The sequence below is a fragment of the Gadus macrocephalus genome, chromosome 19, assembly GCF_031168955.1.
Source record: "Gadus macrocephalus chromosome 19, ASM3116895v1".
Classification (NCBI taxonomy): domain Eukaryota; kingdom Metazoa; phylum Chordata; class Actinopteri; order Gadiformes; family Gadidae; genus Gadus; species Gadus macrocephalus.
In genome coordinates this window covers 5,337,941-5,363,573 of record NC_082400.1, presented here as the reverse complement: position 1 = coordinate 5,363,573, position 25,633 = coordinate 5,337,941, and the positions used below count along the sequence as shown (strand labels likewise).

General features: G+C 46.9%; 1 protein-coding gene across 1 annotated transcript in view; it reads left to right on the top strand.

The window, feature by feature from the left end:
• LOC132447562 (leucine-rich repeat transmembrane neuronal protein 4) overlaps nucleotides 1-25,633 on the top strand; it is a 74,297-nt gene that overhangs the window by 1,740 nt on the left and 46,924 nt on the right. Inside the window, exon 2 of the mRNA XM_060038398.1 lies at nucleotides 6,868-8,477. Within this exon, the coding sequence (XP_059894381.1) occupies nucleotides 6,868-8,477 (1,610 nt within the window). The remainder of the gene's footprint in view (nucleotides 1-6,867; nucleotides 8,478-25,633) is intronic.

Genomic DNA, 25,633 nt, shown 5'->3' with positions numbered 1-25,633 from the left:
CAGTGAGGTCGTGACGGAACGGAGATACACACTCAGACTAGTTTGGATATATCAAGGTTACATTTCGAGGAACACAGTGGCCAAAGACAAGAGCACACATTCCTTGATCCTTTATGAAAGGAGGCAAAGGGCAGATGAATAACCAATGTCTTGAAGGGTTTGGTAGGGAGAACATAGTCCTGTGTGCCAGACTATCCCCTCCAACTCCAATGGCTGCAGTCTACCTGTAAAGCATCTAGAGAGTCCTCCTTCACCACTACCTGCACTTTAAGGACATGTAACAAAATAATTTCCTCTGGGCAAATGTGTCTGTGAAATTACTGAATAGTACTAACAATGTACAGGGGAAGAAAATGACTGAATCTATGAAAACAGCATAGAGTTCAAGGGAAGTCTGACTTGCATAAGAAATTGTGACAAAAGGGCGGGAACGGTGAGACAGAGAGAGAGAGAGAGAGAGAGAGAGAGAGAGAGAGAGAGAGAGAGAGAGAGAGAGAAGAGAGAGTGAGAGAGAGAGAGAGAGAGAGAGACACCGAGAGTGCTGGAGGTGGAGACGGACTTGGAGCTGGGAGGAGGGGGTACAGAGAGGAGGGCACAGCATCGACTGACACCTCTCTGAGCGGAGGAAGGGAACTCTACTGGGTGGGTACGATTAGACGCAAGCTGTGTGGTGTGTGTGTGTGTGTGTGTCTGTGTCTGTGTCTGTGTGTGTTGTGTGTGTGTGTCTGTGTGTCTGTGTGTGTGTGTGTGTCTGTGTGTGTGTGTGTGTGTGTGTGTGTGTGTGTGCGTGTGTGTGTGTGTGTGTGCGTGTGTGCGTGTGTGTGTGCGTGTGTGCGTGTGTGCGTGTGTGTGGTGTGTGTGCGTGTGTGCGTGTGGTGCGTGTGTGCGTGCGTGTGTGTGTGTGTGTGCGTGTTGTGCGTGTGTGTGTGTGCGTGTGTGTGTGTGGTGTGTGGGTGTGTGTGTGTGTGTGTGTGGTGTGTGTGTGTGCGTGGCGTGTGTGCGGTGCGTGTGCGTGTCGGGTGTGGTGAGTGAGTGAGCTCCTGTGTGTGTGTCGGTGAGGGGGGAGGGTGAAGTGTACAGCTTACAAGAGACATTAGCGTTTAGAGAGATGCTATTAAACCATGACATGTCAGCAATAGGGAAAGGGGGGGGGGGGGCACTCAGTAGGGGGCGGGGACATGGAAGGGGCAGGGGGGAGGGGGTCAGGCCCAAACAAGTTAGAGAACAGTCGCTTCCGATAAAACGTGCCTGTTACACGCCTGGAATAAAACCCGACGGTGTGGTTGGGAAGAGACCAGGGGTGGTAGAGTAGTAGACACACACACACACACAAAACACAACCGACCAACACAATCACGCACGCAGTAAAACACTAATATACACACACACTCACACACAGACGGACCGGAAAACAGAACAAACAGAACCCTGTTTTACTGCCACCACTCCGTTGCACAGAGGCAGTTTTGTTCTTTTTCAATTGCCACACTTCACGCGCGGCGCGTAAAACATTAGCATAATGTGCCAAATTGTTAATTTTCTGCACTGTTGTTTTCCCCACGTCACACTGCAATAATATTAGCCACTCGGGGCGGGGGGGGGGGGGGGAATAACCCCAGCACTCGGAGTCGGAAACCTGAGTCCGAGAAGGATGGTGAACTCGATACGACGCGTGGAATGTTTTGATCAGCGTTTGGTCTGTGTATGTGGGGGACGGCGGGGGAGGGAGGGGGAGGGGGGGGGGGGTGATGGATGTGTTGGTCGGGGTGATCAATACGCTGCACAAATGATCTGAACTGACGCCATGGGACCAGGAGAGACCGGGAGAGACAGCGAGAGCGATCCTCACACACACACACACAGAGCATTGTGCGCACACACACACGAGCCTAGGTAGGCAAGGCTACACGTGTATGCTCTCACAGCTGAAAACAGATAGACACACACACATTCTGCCAAAACCTCCATACATACAAGTACTTACAACTAGATATGGATATGCATAGAAGATATAAATGCATAGACTCACACACAAACATACTTATATACATACCATTGCTGCACATGAACACACACACAAATAAAATAGGATTAACACACACACACACACACACACACACACATACACACAGACAAATACACAAAAATAAAATGGGATAAACATGCAGACACACACACACACACACACACACACACACGCACACACACACGCACACACAAACATACATAGAAACACAACCACAGACAAACACATACACACACGCATACACACACACACATGGACATTCAAACACAACCACAGACAAACACATACACACACGCATACACACACACACATTTACAGGAATCCACAAGGACACCTACATATTTCTTAAAGGGGACGTATTATGCTTTTCGACTTTTATGACCTATAAACGTTGTTATAATGATTGATAGTCATGTTTAAGCATACACAAAAAACGATGGCGATTTCCGGGAAACTCTTCCTCTCATCCGGGCGCTTTCAGCATTCTCTGTCAACGCTCGGTTTCGTCCTTCTCCGCCCCCTCGCCCCCCTCCTGCCAACCCAACTCCATTGTGATTGGTTACCTTCCTTGAAGCGCGCGCACGGGCAGATTTGACCAGGCATATGGGGGCGCGGCAGGAGTGCATCTAGCAGATGAATTCCCGGAAATGTGAACAAGTGAATCGCAAGCGTTGTTCCGAGTGTTTAGCGCTCTGCACAGCCACCCCAGACTGTCAGCAGGGAACACGTCGAAATGCATGTACGTCATTATTTGACACTTAAGTATGGTTAAACATGACTATCAATCATTATAACAACGTTCATAGGTCATGAAAGTCGAAAAAGCATAATAGCTCCCCTTTAAGGAGCACGACGGGGGAACACAGTGAGTGGTACAGCTGGCCAAACCGGGGGTACGCAGTGGCGTCCTGCACAAGGACACTTAGTAGTCTAAGGACGTCGTGGATATCGACAAACGCACACACGTGCACACAGGCGTGCTCACATATGGCGCACGGCAGATGCTTGGCAAACGGCGAAATCACTGCATTTGGAAACAGATGCTGAGGGATTCTGCTCAACCGTTACACGTCGAGGAACCCTTCTGACAAACCCCCCCTCTGCACCCCCGAAAACACATTTCCCCTCTTCACAAACGAGCAGCAGGCACCCGTGAACGCTTATACATTCTGCTCTCGCCCTTCATTGTCATCGCTTTTGTACATTTAAGGGCTGCTGTTTAAACGCCAGGTGTGTTCATTAGCAGTTACCATCAACCCGAGAGTGACATCACAAATGCGAGAGTGGGAGTGTCCACTGGGATGGAGGAAGGACAAATCATCCCGAGCAGCCTTCCCAGAGGACTGTACCAACTATCTGTCACTAGAGGGTTGATTCTGCCGTGCTATGGCTCATCAACGTCACAACTGGTGGTGAAGGAGGTGCCCTTTAAAGATAGGAGTAGAATCTGAACGTGGATCAGTGTCAGGCTTTGTTTCTCAACTGTCAGATAGCAGCAACAGATCGAGTAAAAATAAAAATAAGTAATAATAAGTACTAGCTACTACTACTCAGTCGGTACGTCACGCAGACGCTCATCCAGAATTGGGCCAGGCCAACTTGCTGTGGAAGTCCAACAGGGAGATGGCCCACATCCGGGTTTGAAGTCAAACGCCCTCACCCTTAGACAATCCTGCGTTAGATGATCTGACAGGAACCCCAGGCTGGGGATGGATCTGACCGTTAGACTTTAACACGACTGATCGCCTCACGTCTCCACCAGCTAATCACGCCAGGTACGGACCTGGTCCCCCTGCTGAATCCCCCCCCCCCCCCCCCCCCACCTCTCCCTAAGGTGACAGGACTAATCAGGCCCTTGCTTAAAGGATATTGTCTAACGGACGGCCTGAGAGGAGGAGAGGGGGGCGAGAGGAGGGGAGGAGGAGAGGAGGAGGAGGAGAGGAGGAGAGGAGAATGAGGAGAGGAGGAGGAGGAGGAGAGGAGAGGAGGAGAGGAGAGGAGGAGGAAGAGGAGGAGAGGAAGAGAGAAGTGGTGGAGCAGAGGAGAGGAGGAGAGAAGGAGAGGAGGAGAGGAGAGGAGGATTTTAAGCCCCCCATTCCAGCCACCGAAGAGGAAATCAATGTGTCCTAATGGCACATCATTAGAGGGTGTGCGTATGTGCGTGTGTGTGTGCGTGTGTGTGTGTGTGTGTGTGTGTGTGTGTGTGTGTGTGTGTGTGTGTGTGTGTGTGTGTGTGTGTGTGTGTGTGTGTGTGTGTGTGCGTGTGCGTGTTCGGGGGGTAATGGAAACAGCTCTGTCTCAACTCTGTACCAGGAGCGATGGCAAAGAGGGTAATGGTGGCCCACTCATCACCCCTTCGTCCCCCCGCTCACCTTTAGGAATAGTATAGGTCTGCTGTGGATTATCACACACACACACCACACACACACACACACACACACACACACACACACAGGGGAAGGGGCGGTGAGGGGCACAAGCACACACATAGGGACACCAACATGCATATAGGGAGGGAAACAAACACACACATAGGGACACACACATACGCACATCGAGATGGACACACACAGACCTATTTAGCAGCACGCACAGGCCGGCGGCTCTTCATTGCCCACGTTGCCCGGCCAGGTGGCGAAGGCAGCGTCCGGCGCCACCAGTTTGGTATTTCGGACGCAGCGCAGTGTTTCCACCGGGCGGACCGGGACTCTGGCTTCACTGGGACTCCTCCCTTTGAACCCCGACGGAAAGCGACGGATGACTCACCGACCGTCTGCTCTGATGCGAAACAGATACGCCTCCGGAATCTCACACACAGCGCAGCGCAATCTGGGGGCTGAATGATGTGGTTTTTTTTAGCCTGTGGTGTAATGCGTCGGGATCAGTGGCCTGAGTGGGTTCAGCTGAGGCTGGTGCTGAACCCGGTGACTTATGGAAATGATGAAGAAGAGGCAGTTGAGGGGGAAGAGTGAACAGGTGGATGGGAAACTTTCTCTGTCAGGAGACAGTGGAAACGCCACTGACAGCACAGAGTGATTCTTTTTTTTTTCTCGCTCAAGCCGAAATACATTAATGCTTGAATTGATTTGTTTTTGCAAAGCTGTTTTTTGAGATATTCTTTGTCACTGAAACAACATATCTTTGTGTATGCATATATATATATATATATATATATATATATATATATATATATATATATATATATATATATTCTAAATTGAAATTACCTTTTAACTTTGCTTTACAAATTAAGAATGCATGGATAAACATATTCATTTTCTATTTTAGATCTACTAAAACACAAAGCAACTGTATACTGAATATAGTTAAATGTTTTAATAGACAGGCAGAAGATCTCTATCCATACCATTGGTAATTATCCATTGATGAGATACATAATCAGGCTCCATGGCTAATTTTGATGACACGCCCTCCTGATTAGTCATTTATCTTGGAATGGAAACAGTTAAGGTGACATTTTTATTTGAAATATAAATTGTTTTCTGATTATTATCCATCCATCTGTTAAAACCATAAGAGAAGAAAATTCTAAAAGATTGAACAAATGTGATTAATTCCTTTTAATTCCTCATAAAAGTCACTGAGCCAAGGCAACAGAGCCTGACAACATGTTAATTATATTTAGAAAAATTGATTGTATCTTTTCAAATGGCTAGGCCTAATGGTATGAAAACAGGACTTTGCTAATCTTATTGTCTCATCATGAGTGATTTCCTTCACAGGTGTATAACTCAGATTATCCACCATGTTGAAGTCAACATGTTTGAATATTTAATTTATCATTTTAGGAAAATACACTGTGATGAAGCTTTAGTTAATTGGGAATGAGTGCTCTATGACCGATTTGTTGGAAAAGTTATTTGCTGCTATAGATAATAGACGGATTCCAGATGTGACACAGATAACAAATTATGGGCCTGATAGTTCATAGGGAAAGAGAGATGTTGAAAAAGTTCAGTATGCCAGTTTTATGTAAAAACGTGATAGATTGTAGATATACTGTTTTTAACAGGGAGCGTGATGGAATAGATATTCCTATATTGCTTTCATAAAAATGAAAGCAGTACATTATCTCGTGTTCAGCTGATATATTTATATCTACATTGAGAGTGAAGTCTTTCTGTAAAGTCACACATTGTAGTGCTGGTTTTGCCAACATTACCTCTAACACTTGGACACCGCTCTGCAAGGACTATGATGAAACATGGGGATAAATGGTGACGCGCTGATGTTAGTCATCTCATGGTGCACTGGTGTTTTAAGCTCTTGTGTTGAGTTTAGAAGGCACTTTGTTGAAACGTTCTATTAGCATGAGTAACTATTACGCCTACTATTATGAAATCACTTGACCATGAAGAGAAAAATGCTTTCTGATGAAAAGGTGTTCATGCTGCTACTCTGCACTCCAGTGATTTGACCAATGAACTTAACTTGGCTCTGCAGCAATTATGTTGTGGTCCCAAAATGAACGCTTGCCGCCAGTCAATAGTGGATTAATTCAACCATTGGACAGGTAAAAAAATATAGGGGCTGTACATCAAAACATTTGCTTTCAGCGGGAATCTAGTATTCCCACCAAGTTAAAAAAGCACAATTTGAAAAGTACATTTTGAACCCTGCCCCAACATGTAAGCCAATAACGGGGTCTGCTGAATGGCGAAATGTAGTTAATTTGCTCATTATCTTGCAAGTTTCAAGAGACCACAAGTTACCCATGACCTTCTTCAAATACATGAACCGAGTGCTCTTGGACCAGCATTACTTCCTGTTAACTAATCATCTGTTGCTTGTCCCTCTGTGCTCTCCGTCTCCCCCTGCAGGCCCAGCCATGCGGCGTCGCTGGCTAGTGATGCAGCTGCTAATGCAGGTGTGGCTGACGGCGACCCCCTCCAACAGCGAGCGGCCGTGCCCCAAGAGCTGCCGCTGCGATGGGAAGATTGTGTACTGCGAGTCTAGCGCCTTCCGCGACGTCCCCAAGAACCTGTCGGGGGGCTGCCAGGGCCTCTCGCTGCGCTACAACAGCCTGGCCAGCCTCAGGGCGGGCCAGTTCGTGGGACTCAACCAGCTCATCTGGCTCTACTTGGACCATAATTACATCGCTACCGTGGACGCAGTGGCCTTTCAAGGGGTCCGGAGACTAAAGGAGTTGATCCTGAGCTCCAACAAGATCACCATGCTCCACAACACCACGTTCCACCCCGTACCCAACCTGCGCAACTTGGACCTGTCCTACAACAAGCTGCAGGCTCTGCAGCCGGGCCAGTTCCAAGGCCTGCGCAAACTGCTGAGCCTCCACGTGCGATCCAACTCGCTGAAGAGCATCCCAATGCGTCTGTTCCAGGACTGTAGGAACCTGGAGTTCCTGGACCTGGGCTACAACCGCCTGCGCAGCATCACCCGCAACGCCTTCTCAGGCCTGGTCAAGCTCACCGAGTTGCACCTGGAGCACAATCAATTCTCCAAGATCAACTTCTCCCACTTCCCTCGGCTCTACAACCTCCGAGCGCTCTACCTCCAGTGGAACCGCATCCGCTCCATGAACCAGGGGCTGACCTGGACCTGGGCCTCGGTGCAGAAGCTGGACCTGTCCGGGAACGACCTGACGGAGGTGGACGCCGTGGTGTACCAGTGCCTGCCCAACCTGCAGACCCTCAACCTGGACTCCAACAAGCTGACCAACGTGTCCCAGGAGGCGGTGGACGCCTGGATCTCCCTGAGCACCGTCAGTCTCGCCGGGAACGTGTGGGACTGCGGCGCCGCCATCTGCCCCCTGGTGGGCTGGCTGCGGAAGTTCAGGGGGGCCAAAGAGACCACCATGATCTGCGCCTCGCCGAAACAGGCCCAGGGCGAGAAAGTGATGGACGCCATCGAGGCCTTCGGAGTATGTCGCTCGAGCCTGGTGACGGCGCCACCGGCGTCTAGCCTCCCGCCGACCCCCTCCGGCTTCAACTTCCGGACCGAGCGGCTCCCTTACGTTCCCGCCGCGCCGACTAGCTCCCGGGACAGGGGTCGCGAGAGCCCGGTGGGATTTGCCACACCTTCCGCTGTTTCCCCTCCTCCTGGAGGAGGAGGAGGTGGAGGAGGAGGAGGAGCGCCACCACCTCCGCCGCTGCCAGAGCAGGACGCCGAGCCGGTGTCCTTCCACAAGATCGTGGCGGGCAGCGTGGCGCTCTTCCTGTCCGTGGCCATGATCCTGCTGGTGATCTACGTGTCCTGGAAGCGCTACCCCAGCAGCGTCAAGCAGCTGCAGGAGCACTCGGCCTCGACCCGCAAGCGCCGCAAGAAGGCGAGGGAGACGGAGCGCACGCTGAGCTCCCCGCTGCAGGAGTACTATGTGGACTACAAGCCCACCAATTCGGAGGCCATGGATGTGCTGGTGAACGGGACGGGACCCTGCACCTACACCATCTCGGGCTCCAGAGAATGCGAGGTATGACCCCCCCCCCACTGCAACGCCTTTACCAGGTGCACCGCAAACCGCCTCCTGCTGTACACTAGCCTCTGTGTGTCCACAGAGAGGTGGACAGGTGATCGGTTTAAGGCGTTTAGATTGATGATTTGTGGCTTGATCTGGTTATGATTTTGCTACATTATAGATTAGGAGATGGAATATATTTATATCGGTGGATTGGTGACTATTTTACACATTGGTGTATCTGTGGATTAACTTGAAGAGATACTTTATTCAGTGTTATTTAAGTCTCTTTCCTGTGCGATGTGACTCAAATTCATAGGGAATTACATTGTTGCATTGAGTTTAGGAATGCAAATAAATAAGATTACATTCCCTGTGCTACGCCAGCTCACTTGCGTAAATCGTGCTACTGTTTATGTGACGAGACTGGATTTCCCTTAATTGCATACTGCTTTTCTCTCACCATCGTTCCTGGCAAATCACACCAGCATTGTGCTTTGTGTTTATGCTCTGTACCTCTATTCAGGTCCTGATGAGACATATTGTACCGTGAGAATCGTTGAATGAAAGGCTGATTTATTCTCTGCGCTGGGTGTGAATACTAATAGACAGAATAGTAGAACAGAGAGGGGTTCGAGCCCAGCTGATGACTAGACAGTTAGTGGGAGATGCTCAGCAGATTTCAATCAATTCTACGAGGCAGTTGAATGGTATTTTTTGTGTTTTCTTACAACAACTTGTTCGTCGTTCAATTGATCTTCAATTTCATAAAATAGGTCAATTGATCAGTCACACACTCACACATGGAAAGAAAATAGGAAAGCATGAACACAGAATGCTTTTACATGACGTTCTTACACACACACACACACACTTCACAAATACCCCCACACGCTCACACACACACACACCCATACACACACACACACACACACACACACACACACACACACACACACACACACACACACACACACACACACACACACACACACACACACACACACAAAGGAGTCTGGGTCCTTTGAAAAGATTTGGACAAAGGAGGAAGTGAATTACTTCAAAAAGCCTTTCCCGGCGGCAAGTATGAATGCCATTTTCCTGCTTCTGCTTTAGGTCACAAAGCCCTACTTGTTCCTCTGCAGTGTTCTGGGACATTCACTATATCCTAGGCCTTCAGGCTATTGTGTTATTGCGATTTCTGTTACAAGCCCCCCCTAAAAACGTTAACTTTATTATTGATAACGTAATAAGACCAATGCGTAAGAAGGACATCAATTATATATTTATTGATGTTAAAAAAATCCAGGGAGAAGAGTGACTATTTGCCCCCGCCTATAATTACCTTATAAAATAGTATACTGTGAGAAGAAGGCTTGCGCACAGATTCCCAACATTCCTTACGTTTCAGCTTTAGATGAGCATTTCTTCAAATGACAAACTCCTTCTTGAAAGACAGTATGTCTCCATTTATTTCCATGTTTCACATCCCGCTCCTCATGTACCTCCAGTCCCATGGCTGTAGTGCCCAATCTCCCAGGGAGAGAGATCCAGGGCTAGAGAGAGGTCATTTTAATCCGACCAGACTACTCTCCCTAAGGAGATCACCCTATTCCTCCGATCACTTAAAGTGATGCCGCCCTCTGTCAGTGTGTTGAACTCTATTGTGCTCACGATCGACCTGCTGTGCGCACACACACACACACACACACACACACACACACACACACACACACACACACACACACACACACACACACACACACACACACACACACACACACACACACACACACACACACACACACACACACACGTGTTAACTTTGTGGTGAACATCACCTAAACTGAATTAACAAAATTCACCTCCACCTCCAAAAATGGTTACCTTGTCCTTGAGGCAATAAGGAAGAATATATTTAACGCATACACCCACAACTGCCTTACAACCCTTTGTTTGTATTTAAGGTATTGGCCATCCAATTTTGTGTCGGACCGCATTTCTCACATATCTTTAGCTGTGCACTTTAATGTGAGACTTAAGGCACCAAATATTGCACTCTTTGACTATGTTTGTTTTCCTTGTTCGTGTTAACCTCTGTTAGCCACCAATGTTGTTAGAGTGAAAACCGCCCAACCGGAGTACTGCAGGAGCTGTGTTGTGTTTGGGTGTATTCTGCCTGGCGACTGCTGAGTTTGCAGGCGGGGGCAATAGTGATGACTCAAAATGGTGGGCCGATCATAAGATTTGCTCGGACCTCTGCCCCGACAATTTCTGGTTCATATACCCCCTTTGGTGAGATAATGGGTAATCGGTTGAATTGAAGGAGCATAAAATCTGTATGCAATTGAGGGTCGACGAATGAATGTTCTATTTCTTTACAATATGTTTTTCGATGTCTATTTCTGTTGTAATCAATGATAGTTTACATTACAGATACCTTATGTCAGACGGATATCGCATTACATATAACCGCTACAGCTGTAGGCCTACAACTGAAGTGGGGTCCCTATGTATTGTGTGTCCGTGTTTGGCCCTGAAACCAAATTCGATTATAGTTAACATACGGAGTCGTCCTCTGCCCTGGTCGAACTAATGATAACAGTGCACTGCTTTCTTTTTCTTTTCCATTCTGTGAAAAACAAGCCCTTTTCGAAGCGGTTCCATACATTAGTACATGCTTGGTGATGAATTAATATATAATACGAAGGCTGCGTAGAGAACAGCGGCCCTAGAGACAGCACTGCTACGCTGCTCCATATAACAAGAAACGTGCCTGTCACAAGCATCCTCGCCTTTCCATTCACAACATCCAGCTGTTGAGAAAACTGAAACCGTCCATCTCATTTGAACCAGCGACGACCCACCCCCCCCCCCCCCCCCCCCAAAAAAGCACCACATCCCGTTCATCACTTTAATGCATCGGGCGGTGACAAGTCCAGCTGCAATGCAGTCCCCCCCCCTACACGTGGCCACATGGTTGTGTCAGACACAGAGAGCTGCTCATCGGGTGCTATTAATAATTTATTTAGCATAACACGCCGGCCCTGGGGTTCTTCCTATTATGTTACAATCTGGTGTGCTCTGCCCCCGGGCGTTACCGGCAATTTGTCTCCAACACACGGACGCTGTCTCCTCCACTGATTCGTCTCCAACGCTGCGAGCGCCGTCTCCTCCGTTGCCAGCCGTTGGCTGCTCGGCAGGCCGCCGGTCTCGACGCTTCAGCCCATTTAACCCGATCCGTGGTTGCGGTTGCCTGGACGTTATCCGTGACCTGTGTACCACAACTTTCGATGGTACTATCAAAGTACTGGCTTATATTAATGTTTATTTTCCGGGGTAGTTCAACCCTTTTCTAATTGTAACACACTTAAAAGAGATTCACGGAAGTCTTTCTTTTTTTTTCCCGAGAAACGATATAACTACTTCTTCTATCGTTGCGTGACTTAGCTCCTCCCTTACGTAACCATGTGTAAATAACTCTTCTTCTGTTTGAAAACACTGTGCGTAAAACCAAACTCATCAATTGGGTGTATTATCAAATCTATATTTAGTTCTTCTTGCACTTGGTTGGTAACAGCAACACCTCTATGAGATTCCTTTTAAGCACACCAGGCAAAATGGTGCAAATGAAGCAACTGCTGCTAACTTGTCGTAGTTATGTGAATTACAGTAAACCGTCAAGCGTTTACGGCGAACCAAACTTAAGTAACTCTTTAGCATGTAGATAACCGATGTGTCCCTTGCATAACGTAGCTCTTTGTAAAGACCCATCACCCGTTTGTATCACCTGCTCCAACAGTATGGGGGATCTGCACGGGATGAGATACCTACAGCGCCCGTCATTCCTCTGTCGACACCGCCCCCCCACTACCAAATCCCTCTCACCTTCTACTACGCCTACCCGGCGCTTAACCCCAGTGGCTCGATACAAGAAGGAGAAGCCGGGGTCTCAATTGAGCCTTGAGCTCCTATTGGCTGCCTCAGTTCCCTCATGCTGGTAGACATTGGTCAGTGCACACACTCCAGCTGTGCTACCTTAAACGCCCGCTGGGCAGCCCACCATAAGTACAGCTCTGGATGTATAAACACAGGATCATAGATTCTCAGGGGTTTTGTAATGCTAATGTTTATACCAGGTGTAAAATAATCCAGACCTTTATTGAAGTGACAGGGAAATAGGACCAGGGTATTTGTCTTTGTCTCTCTGGGTCGCTTCAAACGGTTGATTTCTAATAGATGGCAGAATATTAATGGGTCACAGAAAGCAATCCCTCTCATCTGAGCTGCGTCGGCGAACCGAAGCCAAAGAAAATAACATAAAAACACCTGGTCTCATCGCAAGTAACTTTTACAGAAAAAAGAATGTGTGAGGAATTCAATATCTCATTGAAAATAGGACTAACCTTCAACATGGCCTACCCGAATGCATCACTTTATTTTTTTCCCCCTTCTCTCCTCCATTTCAAATTCACACCACAGGACTGGTCCCTGGAGGTCTGGTATCCTCATGCTATGCTTACATGGACCTTCTTGTCGGGCTGAGACCCTGCACCACTCGTCTGCAATCCAACACAGCTCTGAGGGTTCTCAACGGGTGGGTGGCGAACCCAAAGTGGGTCGCGGCGCAGGTCAACTCTGACGGGACGCTTGAGACCACTTCATCTCGTTTCTGCTTTAAGTGCACCGAGATTTTCCGATGCAGCGGTTTTTATTTTTAAACACTGTTCCCTACTGATTGGTGAGAGTGGCTGTTGGACCCATGATGATAATGTCCACAAGGTGAAACCATTACACAGTAGCTTCTTCAACCAGTTGAAATCATGTCAATTCCCATTAGATCTTCACAGCAGCGACATAGTGAGCTTTGTCCAAGCCAACTATGATATGAAAATGTAGTATCAAGCCAACATTGAACAACAAATTAGGATTACTCTAAATATACCACAATATATTTCTCTCTATATTTTCAGCCAATGATCATTTTGATTTTAGCTCCACCAAACCCTGTTTGGCACGATACAGTCTTGCGGATTGACCATTCACCAACGTGACATACAGGCCTATATAGGTATGTGAGACATCTTGGATGAGTGTTAACATGTCTTATCCATGATGGGCGCTGCATTCATTCATTCATATGTTAATCAAACTCATCCATTCATCAAGGCCGCTCCTGCCTGTCGGTTTACAAAGCACTCTGTGTGTCCAGAGATCAGGCATGGATCAGATCAGAGAACATGCATGAAAGGTTCCAGAATCATTCCATGTGATGAAACTGCTGAGTTCAAAGCAGACATCAGACCTGCTTCAGATGTAGCAATAAAAAAAAAAGAACAAGGTTTTGACTTCATCGTGTAATGGAGAAAAAAAACACATCAGTTCTTATCTCTTTTTTCTCATTATGAGCAGGTAGGGGTCAGTCACAAGCTCAGGGATGCCCACAGATAGACTGCAAACCATTGGGGATGGAACCTAAAAACTTTGGACGAGGATTCAGACCCCTTTACCCCTCCTAGACTTCTGATCTTCTAGGGCTTCTATACCACGCTCAACCTGGGAGCACTGTTCCAATACCAATATGTTCTGCCTCACAGTAATATCTGTCCTCTCATCTGGCATTGACCTTCTCAGACCTGTTCCCGCCAGAACTGCCTATCTGTCCTCATCTGACACCCTGAATAAAACCCTGCAGATTGAGTTAAGGCCTGTAGCCCCAGAGAAGGTATCTCAGATCTGTCCCCTATCCACAGAAATTATTTATGTGTCATGACCTCCCTTGTAGAGGCCTGTGAATGCCTACTCACTTTCTCTTTCATCACTTCTTTTTCCTCTTGATCCAAACCGCCACGAGGTAGACACCAATATCACACTGCCCCTTCATATTGTTTGATCTTCTGTTCTTTTTACAATAAATTTGGTTCATTGTCTTCTTGACCGAGCGTGGAGAGTGACTTTCTTAGACTCATTCCTTAGACTAATTTCCGCCCGCATGGCTGCCACTTGCCCTTTCGTTCCAAGCTTCCCATTCCTTCTCTCTGTATTCCCCCTGACCTTTTCCACACCACAATCATCCCCTCAGTGCTCGCTGTGTGCCCGCCAATTGTCATCTAACCTCGAAACTGAAAGCCACCGGTGATTGCCAAACAATGTCATGTAGCACACAACATATTGTTTCAAATACAAGGATAAATAACATCTCAATTGTTATGCGAACTAGTGATCCATTTCTTTTTACTATTACCCAGCTAACAAGCTATCTAACTAACTATCTAAGTGCCTTACTAATTAAGTAGCTATGAAAATATATATCCAACCAAATAATGAACAGTCTAAATACCTCCCTATCTAGCTATCTAACTAACATACATATTAAAAAGCAAACTATCTAGCAAAATCAATATTGGTAAATACTACGTCTTAACCTTTGTCTTGTTCTACTCAACGAAGCGACGTGATCGATATCTCAGAGTTAAGCACAGTGAGCAGAGTGCAGTCTTTTGTGAATGCTGTGGCTGATGTCAGTGGCTGTCTCCAAACTAATAGAGATGTCTCTTATTTCCCCTCATTCCCTTGGCCCCGTCTCCGTCTCCGAGTACCAGATGTTCCCATTCACGCTCTCTCAGAGAGATTGAGAGTTTGTCCACTTTAAAATATATACCTCTCTATGAACTAGCCAACACAGACCCCTTCTCAGCCGTGTGGCGTGTGAGGCGCTGATGCTTCCAGGGAAATCTTTTTTTCCCCTCCCTGTTAATGCATAGCTTGCTCAACCCTTTTCTGGGTGTTGTAGCCTACGTCTGCTCAATTAGGCCCATCGTTCCTGAGCACACTGTGTGCTCTGGCGGCAATTTCTCTCGCCAAATCTCTGGACAATCCACACAACACCATTTGGGACTTGGGGACATTTTTCCTGGCCGAGTGTTTCAGATAATCGCCGGTGCATATGGCAACCGTTTTCAGGTCTAAGCTCCATCCCGATATATTTTATTTCCAAACCTTTTCAGCATGGATGCTGAGCAGAAGCTCTGTGGTACGTCTATAATCTGTTGTGAGGTGAGGGCTTCGCCGTTCTTTCTTCCTTTATTAATTCTTTCTTCATTTCTTGTTCTTTTTGTTCATTTTTCTCATCATTCATCCTGTTCCCCCGATATGAAAGGATAATTATTTTGAGACAGCCGTCACTTCACCTTGTTCTGTGGAGCAATTCCACCATCTCAGATTCATCTTTGTTCTCTCGTTTTCATTCTGTCATCACTGCGTCTTAGGATCATTTTGACTGCTTTCACTTTCACTCAAACTCCGTCTCATCATTTATAGTTTGATGTAGAAAAGGGAAGGCAGACATTTCCACTGTTGCGTTCAGTTTCACTACGAATGATCAAGCTATACCAGTACAATACAAGAAAAAGAAAACTGCCAGGCACTGCTCTTTTTTAAATCTGGCTTTTAAATTGGACTACAACCACTGCGGCAAACATTGCACCAGAATGCTATTAAAATAAAATCCCAAAGATGAGAAGCATTGTTCTCAACTGTTATTTATAATCCTCCATTTAACTTGGAAAGATCTGTTGTACTGTTCCACGCAGGGTCCGTATTCATCGCTGAGTCATAGGCAGTCATAGTGAACATCAGGCAGATGTTCTTGAGGCAATCTCACAGAAATAATGCCATGCACCATGTCAACTTGTGAGTACTATGTGATCAAAGTCCCTAATGGGCGATGGTATCGACATGACTTTCTCTCTCTCTCTCTCTCTCTCTCTCTCTCTCTCTCTCTCTCTCTCTCTCTCTCTCTCTCTCTCTCTCTCTCTCTCTCTCTCTCTCTCTCTCTCTCTCTCTCTCTCTCTCTCTCTCTCTCTCTCTCTCAGCGTTCCCTCTCTCTCCAGTTCAGATCAGGGTGTTAGATTGTTAATTGTTCGAAGAAGAAACAGCACACACACACACACACACACACACACACACACACACACACACACACACACACAATCACCAGGAGGCTTGCCCAAGGGCACAACGGCACTCCGTGAAACATTTCAGCGCTTGCGTCTTCAACGGACAATTAAGCGTGCCAGGGGAGATGCGAGGGTTAAAACATGCAGAGGATGTTGGAGTGCGAGAGAGAAAGAGAGAGAGAGCGAGAGAGAGAGAGAGAGAGAGAGAGAGAGAGAGAGAGAGAGAGAGAGAGAGAGGGAAAGAGAGAGAGAGAGGGAGAGAATATGTCTCTCATCCTGCTAATCCTGGCCCTTACACAAAGAAGTTCCATGCTGTTGGTCTTTATACTCGCCTTTTGATCCATGGCTAATGACGGTGTTAGATCACCCATACAGTCACATTACCTGGGAAGGAAGGAAGCAAGACGCTTCTACTCCCCGGTCTTCTCCCCCCACCCCCTTTCCAATCTCCTCAAGTTTTTCGAGTGCGCTTTTCTAATGACGCACGCATGACAGAGGACAGGAAGTAGAAGCGTTCAGAGTGCACACACTTCATCCTTCCTTCTTCTGTCCTCTTTTTCTCCTGTCCCTCTTCTTGGATCAGTGTTACTCATCTCAAGACCTCTTAGAATTTACATCCAATAAACTCACACACACTCTCTCTCTCTCTCTCTCTCTCTCTCTCTCTCTCTCTCTCTCTCTCTCTCTCTCTCTCTCTCTCTCTCTCTCTCTCTCTCTCTCTCTCTCTCTCTCTCTCTCTCTCTCTCTCTCTCTCTCTCTCTCTCTCTCTCTGTCCTCTTCTCCATTTGTTAGTTGGCAGTCATGGTGCCTGCCACCACTCTCTTTATTCCTTCCAAACATGTTGTTTGACGATCCACGCTAGCCTTTCACAGATGCTTTGGATGTTTGTTCGTTTTTTTTTACTTTTTATCTTTCTTTCTTTGTGTTCCAACAATGCCAGAGGCTTTAGCCACTTTATGTTCCATTAAATCCATTGTATGTTTGGTGGTTTTTTCCAAATCCAATATGGAACCCACCTTGCTTGGGACAGATGGACGAATGCTTAACACATGGTGGGCTGATTAAATTATCATGATTATCGTGTGTGTGTGTGTGTGTGTGTGTGTGTGTGTGTGTGTGTGTGTGTGTGTGTGTGTGTGTGTTTGTGTGTGATTGTGTTGGTTTGTGTGTGTGTGTTTGTGTGCGAGTCTGTGTGTGTGTGTGTGTGTGTGTGTGTGTGTGTGTGTGTGTGTGTGTGTGTGTGTGTGTGTGTGTGTGTGTGTGTGTGTGAGAGAGAGCATGTGTGTGTGTGTGTGTGTGTGAGTGTGTGTGTAAATCCACGATAGAATGTGATGCAGGGCACACACACGTTTTCCCATTTTTGTTCCGTCGCCATGGCGTTAAATTCATTGTGTTTGCAGCCAAAACTAAATAGCACAATAGCACAATAGACGTGCCACAGTGAACTTCACATGTTTATTCATGTATTGTGTGTCGGCCAAAGAGCGTTCTGGAGTCGCTGTATCAGGTGTCATGTCGTATCACTTCTACAATTATAGAAGGGGTGAGTCATGCGATAAGATGCACTCTTGTCTTTCCAGGTTGGAAAATCGGGTTGCAATTGCAGCATAATTGAGGTATGAATAAATACAGAGGGATTACATTTTGAAAGAAGAATATGCAAAAATAAATCTCTGTACACAATATGAGTTTATTTAGTGCAATAAGCAAATATGCATTGTGGTCTCATAAAGACTGAAACTGATCCGGTGTCTGCCTCTCCAACCGCCCGATGATGATTTGAGCTTATTTCTCTGGGTTCGTCTCGCTCTCTGACTTTATCATCGCTGGGAACGATAGCATTACAATACTCTTGTTTCCAATGTTTCTAGTTGGGCGGGCTACACGGCCCATATGGGAAGCCCCCTGAAAACAGCCCCATTTGGTCCATCAAAAGCAAACAAAGGGAAATCAATTCACCATGAGGCCATCGAGCAGATATGTGGAGCGATGAAAATGTTCTAACAGCGCGCGGGGGGGCGGTAAGAACCGTACGGCAGAGTGAGGCTACGAGGAACCAGGGCGGGTTCAGGTTGTAGGCCTACCCATCAAAGGCTTCCACACCACAGAAGAATGAAAGGAAAAATCTACTTTGTCAAGGAATATCGACATACACACAACACTCTGCCACACAGTGACATACTTAAAAAAGCTAAATCCAAAAGCAAACTAATTTCATGAGCACGATACCGTAGTGCACGGTTTAGTCCTGCAGCATCACACATGTAGATATCTGGATGCTGACGTCGGGATCGTCGTGCTCCGACACGTCACACTGGACGTTATGGCTACGGACAGGCGGCGGCAGCGATAGCCGTCTGGCTGTCTCTCAGGGTACTAGAAGTCCACCGAGACAGACAGGCAGGGAAAAGGTTGAAGGAAAAGGTTGTTTGCTAAAGTGAAGCAGGCAGGGAGAGACAAGTCCGCTGGCGAGCTAAAGGGGGGTGGGGTGGGGGGGGGGGGGGGGGGGAGGCACGGGCAACCCGGGACGGAGCAGGGCTGACAACGCAGACAGTACGGCGTCGGTTCGAAGAGGGCCTGGCGAAGAAGAGGCAGGCGTCGCCGCTGACAGCTAAGATTGGCAGAAAACGTTGCCGCGCCGACGGCGGCACGACAACGGCTGTCTGTCCGCGGGATCAGCGGCGCCGGCGGTGTCGGAGCAGGCGTAGGGTGTTTTTGATCTGTGATCAGAAGCTCCATAGTGGTGGTGGAGGATAAGTCACCAACGGATGGCTGTGTTTTTGGAGCGAGTGTTAAGGTCACCGGGAGGAGAACCAGCCTCGTCGTCTACGGCGAGTTAAAAGTACGATACCGTTATTGACATGAATGTACTGTACGATGAGTACAGTTGATCTTGTTTTGATTGGTTGCCATGGTATCAGGGGAGGGGTGTGTGTTACCGGGGGGGGGAGGAGAGGTCAATGCTCCTCTTGGGAATAGCGGTTTGCCTTTGAGTAAGGAATATGGAGAGCTGCAGTAGTGATACCACAATGAAATGAAGTTGGTAGATTTTCTCTGTGCTAAATATTGAATTCCCTGGTTGGTTTTTTTGAGACCAATTCCCTGTTTGATCACTTTCGATTTACAAAACACACACAGAATGATCTGGGGTTGATACCCAATTTCTACAATAGGCTATAGCCCTCCTTGAGCAAATTGCCATAACCCATTCCTAAATGACATGTTTCTCATTCTGCTACATTGCTAAACATGGAATCGTAGCATTAATGTGCACAACCTGGATATATGGGCCACATGTTAAGGCCAGTTCTATGTTATGCACTAGTTTTGTTCCCTCTATTTGATTGCAATAATAGAAAAAACAAAGAGAGTTCCCTTCTTATCTTCTCTGGCTTTAGAAGGGAACAGAAATGCACCGGCCTCCTTAACAGAAACGGTCATTTACTTGCACTTAAATTAGTGAAAAATAAGATTAGTGCATGATGGGGCAAGCCATTATTTAGTGTGTGTGTGTGTGTGTGTGTGTGTGTGTGTGTGTGTGTGTGTGTGTGTGTGTGTGTGTGTGTGGGATGTCTGTTTGTATGTGTGTGTGTGTGTGTGTGTGTGTGTGTGTGTGTGTGTGTGTGTGTGTGTGTGTGTGTGTGTGCGTGCGTGCGTGTGTGTAAAATGTGTAATTATCCCAAAACCCAGTTACTATTACAGGGGAAGTATGTTTTATGAATGTCTAATCAGACCAAACATGCCCTGTTATTCCTTTTAATTGAATTGATCATATTTTAGCTGCTATTTCTGTTAATGGTTAAACTATTGTGTTATAAGTTTGCGGTCAGTCTGACTGAAAGATTATGCTATGCTACCACACTCTATTCACAAGCATAATAACTGAATTAACTAATTGAAATCGACTTCAATAGAATAACTTGGTTAATACTTTCATTGTTTGGTTGCATATACTCTGGTACTGCAGTATATTAACTCATTCTTAAAGGCATTTTTGAAAGTCCCGTCTCAGGCACATGAAGATATGATATGTTCATTCTGGTCGGATTTCTGTGAGACATGCTTGTATGGTCCAGTAACTGAGAAGTAAAGCGCACATGTTGGAAACTCACTTAATTTCTGTCATTTCTACCAAGGCTTAGTCCCACTTGGCCCTGGTTCTTAATGTTAAATCCTCTGGGCCTGAACTCACAGTGAACTCAAACTTATTAGAGTCTAGTCTCAGGTGAAAAATGATCTTCGAAACCAGACCAGTTGTGTAGTAAGTAATAGTCGTGAAATATTAATGAAGAAAATACATTTTGTTGTAGCAGAGTAGTTGCCTGGAGGAGAGTAGAGTAGTGTTTCCGTTGATATTCTGTGCATAACCTTGGTTATGCATGCAACATTGATTGTATATTTAGAGGGCTAACCAGAAACACAGCAACTCCGCTATTTTTTTAAATCAAATGTGAATAAAAAGATGCATTTAACTGGATAATGAATTCGAGGAAAAAGCGGAGAAAGATTCAAAGGCATGCGCATAATATTTGTGCATAAAAACAGTGGCTTTGCTTTCTTCTCATTAATTACCCAGATGATTCAGAATCTGAAAATATGGGATACTTTTGACACACAATCATCCTTAAAAGGTTCAGTGATTTTAGCTACTGTTAATATTTTGTTGCAATTATCATAATATCCAATTAAGATTTAAGAATGAAAAGAAGAATTTGCCTAATTGAATAGAACAGTTTGGTTTCCCGGCCTGTGCCTCTGACTAGAGTACAAATTATTTTATTAGCATCTCTGGATCCATCGCGACCGTCATTACGGGGCCTAGAATAGAATAGTGTCCACGGTGTTCCGCTCTCAGCCAAAAGGTTCTGCTATGGATCTCCAATATCCGAAGCCTAACATATAGGCCTCCCTGAACAAGAAGCCCTCACCGCTGCCTACTCCTTAATGACATGTATCGGACCTCTATACGTCGCTTCGGATCACAGCCTCTGCCAAATAACGAAACAACAGAAAAAACTCAACAGCAAGGAAACATACGCAGCCTGAATCTGATGTTGAAGAAGAATGAATCTGTATATGTTCAAGTGCAACCTCGACCACAGGCATGAACACATCGTGTACATTGGAATTCCGGACATGTCTGGGGTGATTCAAGGTCTGTTTACTTTAAAACATGTCAGTGAACGTGTGTGTCCACTGTCCGCGCGATAACTACACGTTACTTCGTTATGTGGGCTCCCTTCATGCCTGGACGCGCACTCTTCCTACATGTTCTGTCTGTGCCGAGCTTCTCTCCTCTGCACACATTCATTTGAGTTCATTGCCTGCCTGCTTCCTGCCGTTAGCCTTGCCGCCGTTATTGCATAGCCGCATCGACCCCGGCGCCTATGTGCTTCTCCTGCCTGCCTGTCTGCCGTTTTGATTGGCTGACAGGCTTTCTGCCTGACTGGCTAGCTGGCTGGGTGACTGTCTCTCTTCCTGAGTGGATGGCTGGTTGTCTTGGTGATTGACTGGCTGTCTTGCTTGCTGGGTGACTGTCTGTCTTTCTGACTGACTGACTGACTGACCGGCTGACTGGGTGGCTATCTGGCTGGCCGGTTGACTGTCCTTTACCTGACTGGATTGCTGGTTGCTTGGTGAATGACTGGCTGACTGACTGACTCTCTGCCTGGCTCACTGGCTGGCTGGCTGGCTTGGTGACCGACTGGTTGTCTCGCTAGCCGGGTGACTGACTGACTGACTGGCTGAGTGACTGGCTGGCTGACTGGCTGTCTCCCGCTGCAGTGGAACGTACAGAGTGGGTGATTGATGACTTGTGTTTCCTGCAGGTTCTTAGTATTCCGCCGCTCTGCCTCTCTCACACGCAGAACGGGGCTTCCTCACGCCCGACGCACCGGAGACGTTTAAACACTTGTTAGCGGGCCTCAAACCGATCGCTTTCCCCGGCTTATGTATTTCCGACAAGATTGTGTTTGTGTGTGTGTGTCTGTGTGAGTCACAAGGAGCTCTTGATTAGAAAACAGAATTGGAAAAAAACAAAAGGGGGTGCGGGTGAACATGTCCTTTTCCGAAAGGTTTTCTTTTCCCGGGCTGCTCCCGGGCCCTTATGATGACACGACACTAAGCAGTCCCCCCGCCATAAATGTCACAGATCTGAAGGCATCTTTCACTGTGAAATACAACGGTCCCCTTGCATCGATTGGATTAGCAAGGTAATAAAGGCCGGTATTGACTAAGCCGACAGTGGCTACGTTGGGATGGATTGTGTGGCGGAGGCGCTTGGGGACACTTAGGGACCTGGACCTTTATTTCTCGCATTGACTGCGCCTCGAGATGTGAATAGGATCACAGATAACGATGATCGTAAAATGAATGATAGGCGAAAGTGAAACCGCCACGCAGCGTTTTCCTTGCAGCTATAGATCCCCGGCACGTGTAACTTGACATTTAAAAATCCCCAACCACGACGACCGCAAATGGAAATGTCGTGGTTTGTTCGGAACGATCACAATCATAATTAGTACAGATTACGCATCTGTCCAGGGATGACTGTCACATATAAACACTTTGGTTGCAATAGATCAATCTGTCCAGGATGACTTGCAGAATATGCAATTTACAATTCACATCATCTATACAATAGTGTGAATTCTATCACTATTCAAAAGAAATCTGTGTTTAAATGTATTTGCTCATTTGAGAGAGCTGGGTGACTCGCTCCAAGATCAACAAAACATAATGTCTACATTTAAGATTCAAGATTAAAGAATGTAGAAAACGTCTTGCCTCGGACAAAGGAAGGGGTCTGTATTCTATCTGCGTCTCCCATCACCGTAGCAAATTAAAAGGACACAAACTGCCCTTCAATTAGTTGGAGCTCCTGAGTCTGAAACCCATTTGCTGTTAGATTTCATCCATCCATCAAGGTGGCAGCCGATGAGTTTTAGATTTAACGCTAACTACACCAACCTTAAGATTAAAACGAAAAAATTTAAACGAACTCACCCACATTTTGCTGCAACATTTTAAAATAATACCTACCATAATAATCTCATAAATTCACAGTCGGCAGCTACAATATTCGTACAAATGTTATTACTCCCATTTTTTATATATTCATGTATTCCTTATATATGAGACGGTATCAGCTAGTGTAAGTGTGTTTCACTCCCAACCAAAAGGTTCCGGGTTCCATCCTGACCTGAGCAGTCTAACTCCAGGCATCCTTGAGCAAGCTGCCCTTACCCTTATCTGCTCCTTAACTATGTATATCTTAAAAAATATGCACCATTCAATGTCTGGTAAATATAGCATAATACGTATCATAGCATAGCTGTTTTTCCAACCAGCGTTATATTCATCAATCTCCCTGTATATTTGTGTTAAGGAATATAATGAGACCATTCCCATATCATGAAACCAGTCGCAGGACACAGTGCAGCAGTGTTCGCACCTGAACTCCAACATCGATAATTTCCCCCCCTTGGATGTTAACCTTGGATGATTAAAGTGGATTCATCTGGGATTAATCAGGACAGAGGGGTGCACCCTCAAGTGTTATTAATCGGCAGGTGTTAATCTGGTTATCCATTGGGCCGTGAGTTAGATTAGACGATCGGGACAGTCAGTGGGGCGTAGGGTAAGTATGTCGGAGGCACGGGCACATTCGATCATAGAGAAACAGGCTGTTAATCTGCTGGGAAAAAACAGATTCATCGCCGGCATTTTTGGAGCTGCATTTTTCTTGGTGAAAGGTGCAAAACAAAAATAGTTGATGGGTGTAGCTGTTGCAACTAAAAGTGAAAGTTTGTGCTCTTCTTTACATTTTTAGTGTGTGTATATGTGCGTGTGCGTGCGTGTGTGTGTGTGTGTGTGTGTGTGTGTGTGTGTGTGTGTGTGTGTGTGTGTGTGTGTGTGTGTGTGTGTGTGTGTGTGTGTGTGTGTGTGTGTGTGTGTGTGTGTGTGTGTGTGTGTGGTGTGTGTGTGTGTGTGTGTGTGTGTGGTGCGCATGGTACTCGTCATGCACTTCAAATCAGTCAAACAGTCGGTCTGACTTCATCAGCACTTATTTTAGACTCATCATTCCTCTCATTCCCCGCGACAGTTCGCAGGGGAAAAGCGAGAGAATCGTGTCAAACTCATCCGCATTCCACGAGGCGGAGGATGTGATCCAAAAGACGGGAAGACGGGGAAATAAAAGACGAGAGAGAGGGGGGGGGGGGAAAGAGAGTCAGAGCGAAGGGAAGAATGGAAAATTACCAGCTAGTCTCGAGCGACAGCCGCAGTGAGGAGCAGAGAGTGAGGGATGCAGGGGAGGGGAGGGAGGAAGGTGGCAGGAAGATGGAGGGCTGGTGGAGGCAGTGGAGGAGAATTTGAGGACAGGAAGAGTTGTCGGTGGTAGCGCGGGGGTGTACAGGCTTGTGGTGGACATCTTTTATCCCTCCCTCTGCCCATCTATCTCTGCCCTCTCCCCATCCATGTCTTCTCTCTTTCCGTCTTTCTCTTTTCTTCCTTTGCGTTTTTCTCTCTCCAGCCCCTCCTCTCTCTCTCTCTCTCTCTCTCTCTCTCTCTCTCTCTCTCTCTGTCTCCATTATCTGTCTCCTCTCTCTCTCTCTCCCTCTCTCACTCCCCCTCTCTATCTCAGTTCATCTGCCTCACTCTCACTCACTCTCTCTCTCTCTCTCTCTCTCTCTCTTTCTCTTTGACCTGAGAGGCATGGTCTGTTTGATTTAGTGCCAATCACAGTTTTTTAATGTCCGCGCACTGCATCATAATTTATTAGGATTATCATAAACCGGTGCCTGGGAGCCTCAGCAAGGACACGGGGCCTCCCTCCGGAGAAGGAACGGCCGGCCCCGCCCGGCGGCGTCCATCACCTCCGAAACGGTGCCCCATCGCGGAGGAGGAGGCGGAGAGGGGATGGGAAGCGGAGGGGACGGGGAGGAAGAGATGAGGAGGTGAAGGGGACTTGACCGTAAGTGCTTTTGTTGGCGGATCCCATGAATATGGGCGAGGGGCCCCCAATGAGCCGTGGCTTCGGCCTGATTAGGGAGGGAGGAGGACACAAGACGACGTCCCACGTCCAACGCCTCCATCGCGGCCTTGAACTCGGTGCAACTTGTTAGTAAATTAAAGCTAATTGAATTACGTAAAGGTTACAAACGAGTGTTGTGTTGTTGACGGAAGAGCTGGGGTGACATTTACCTCACGAGA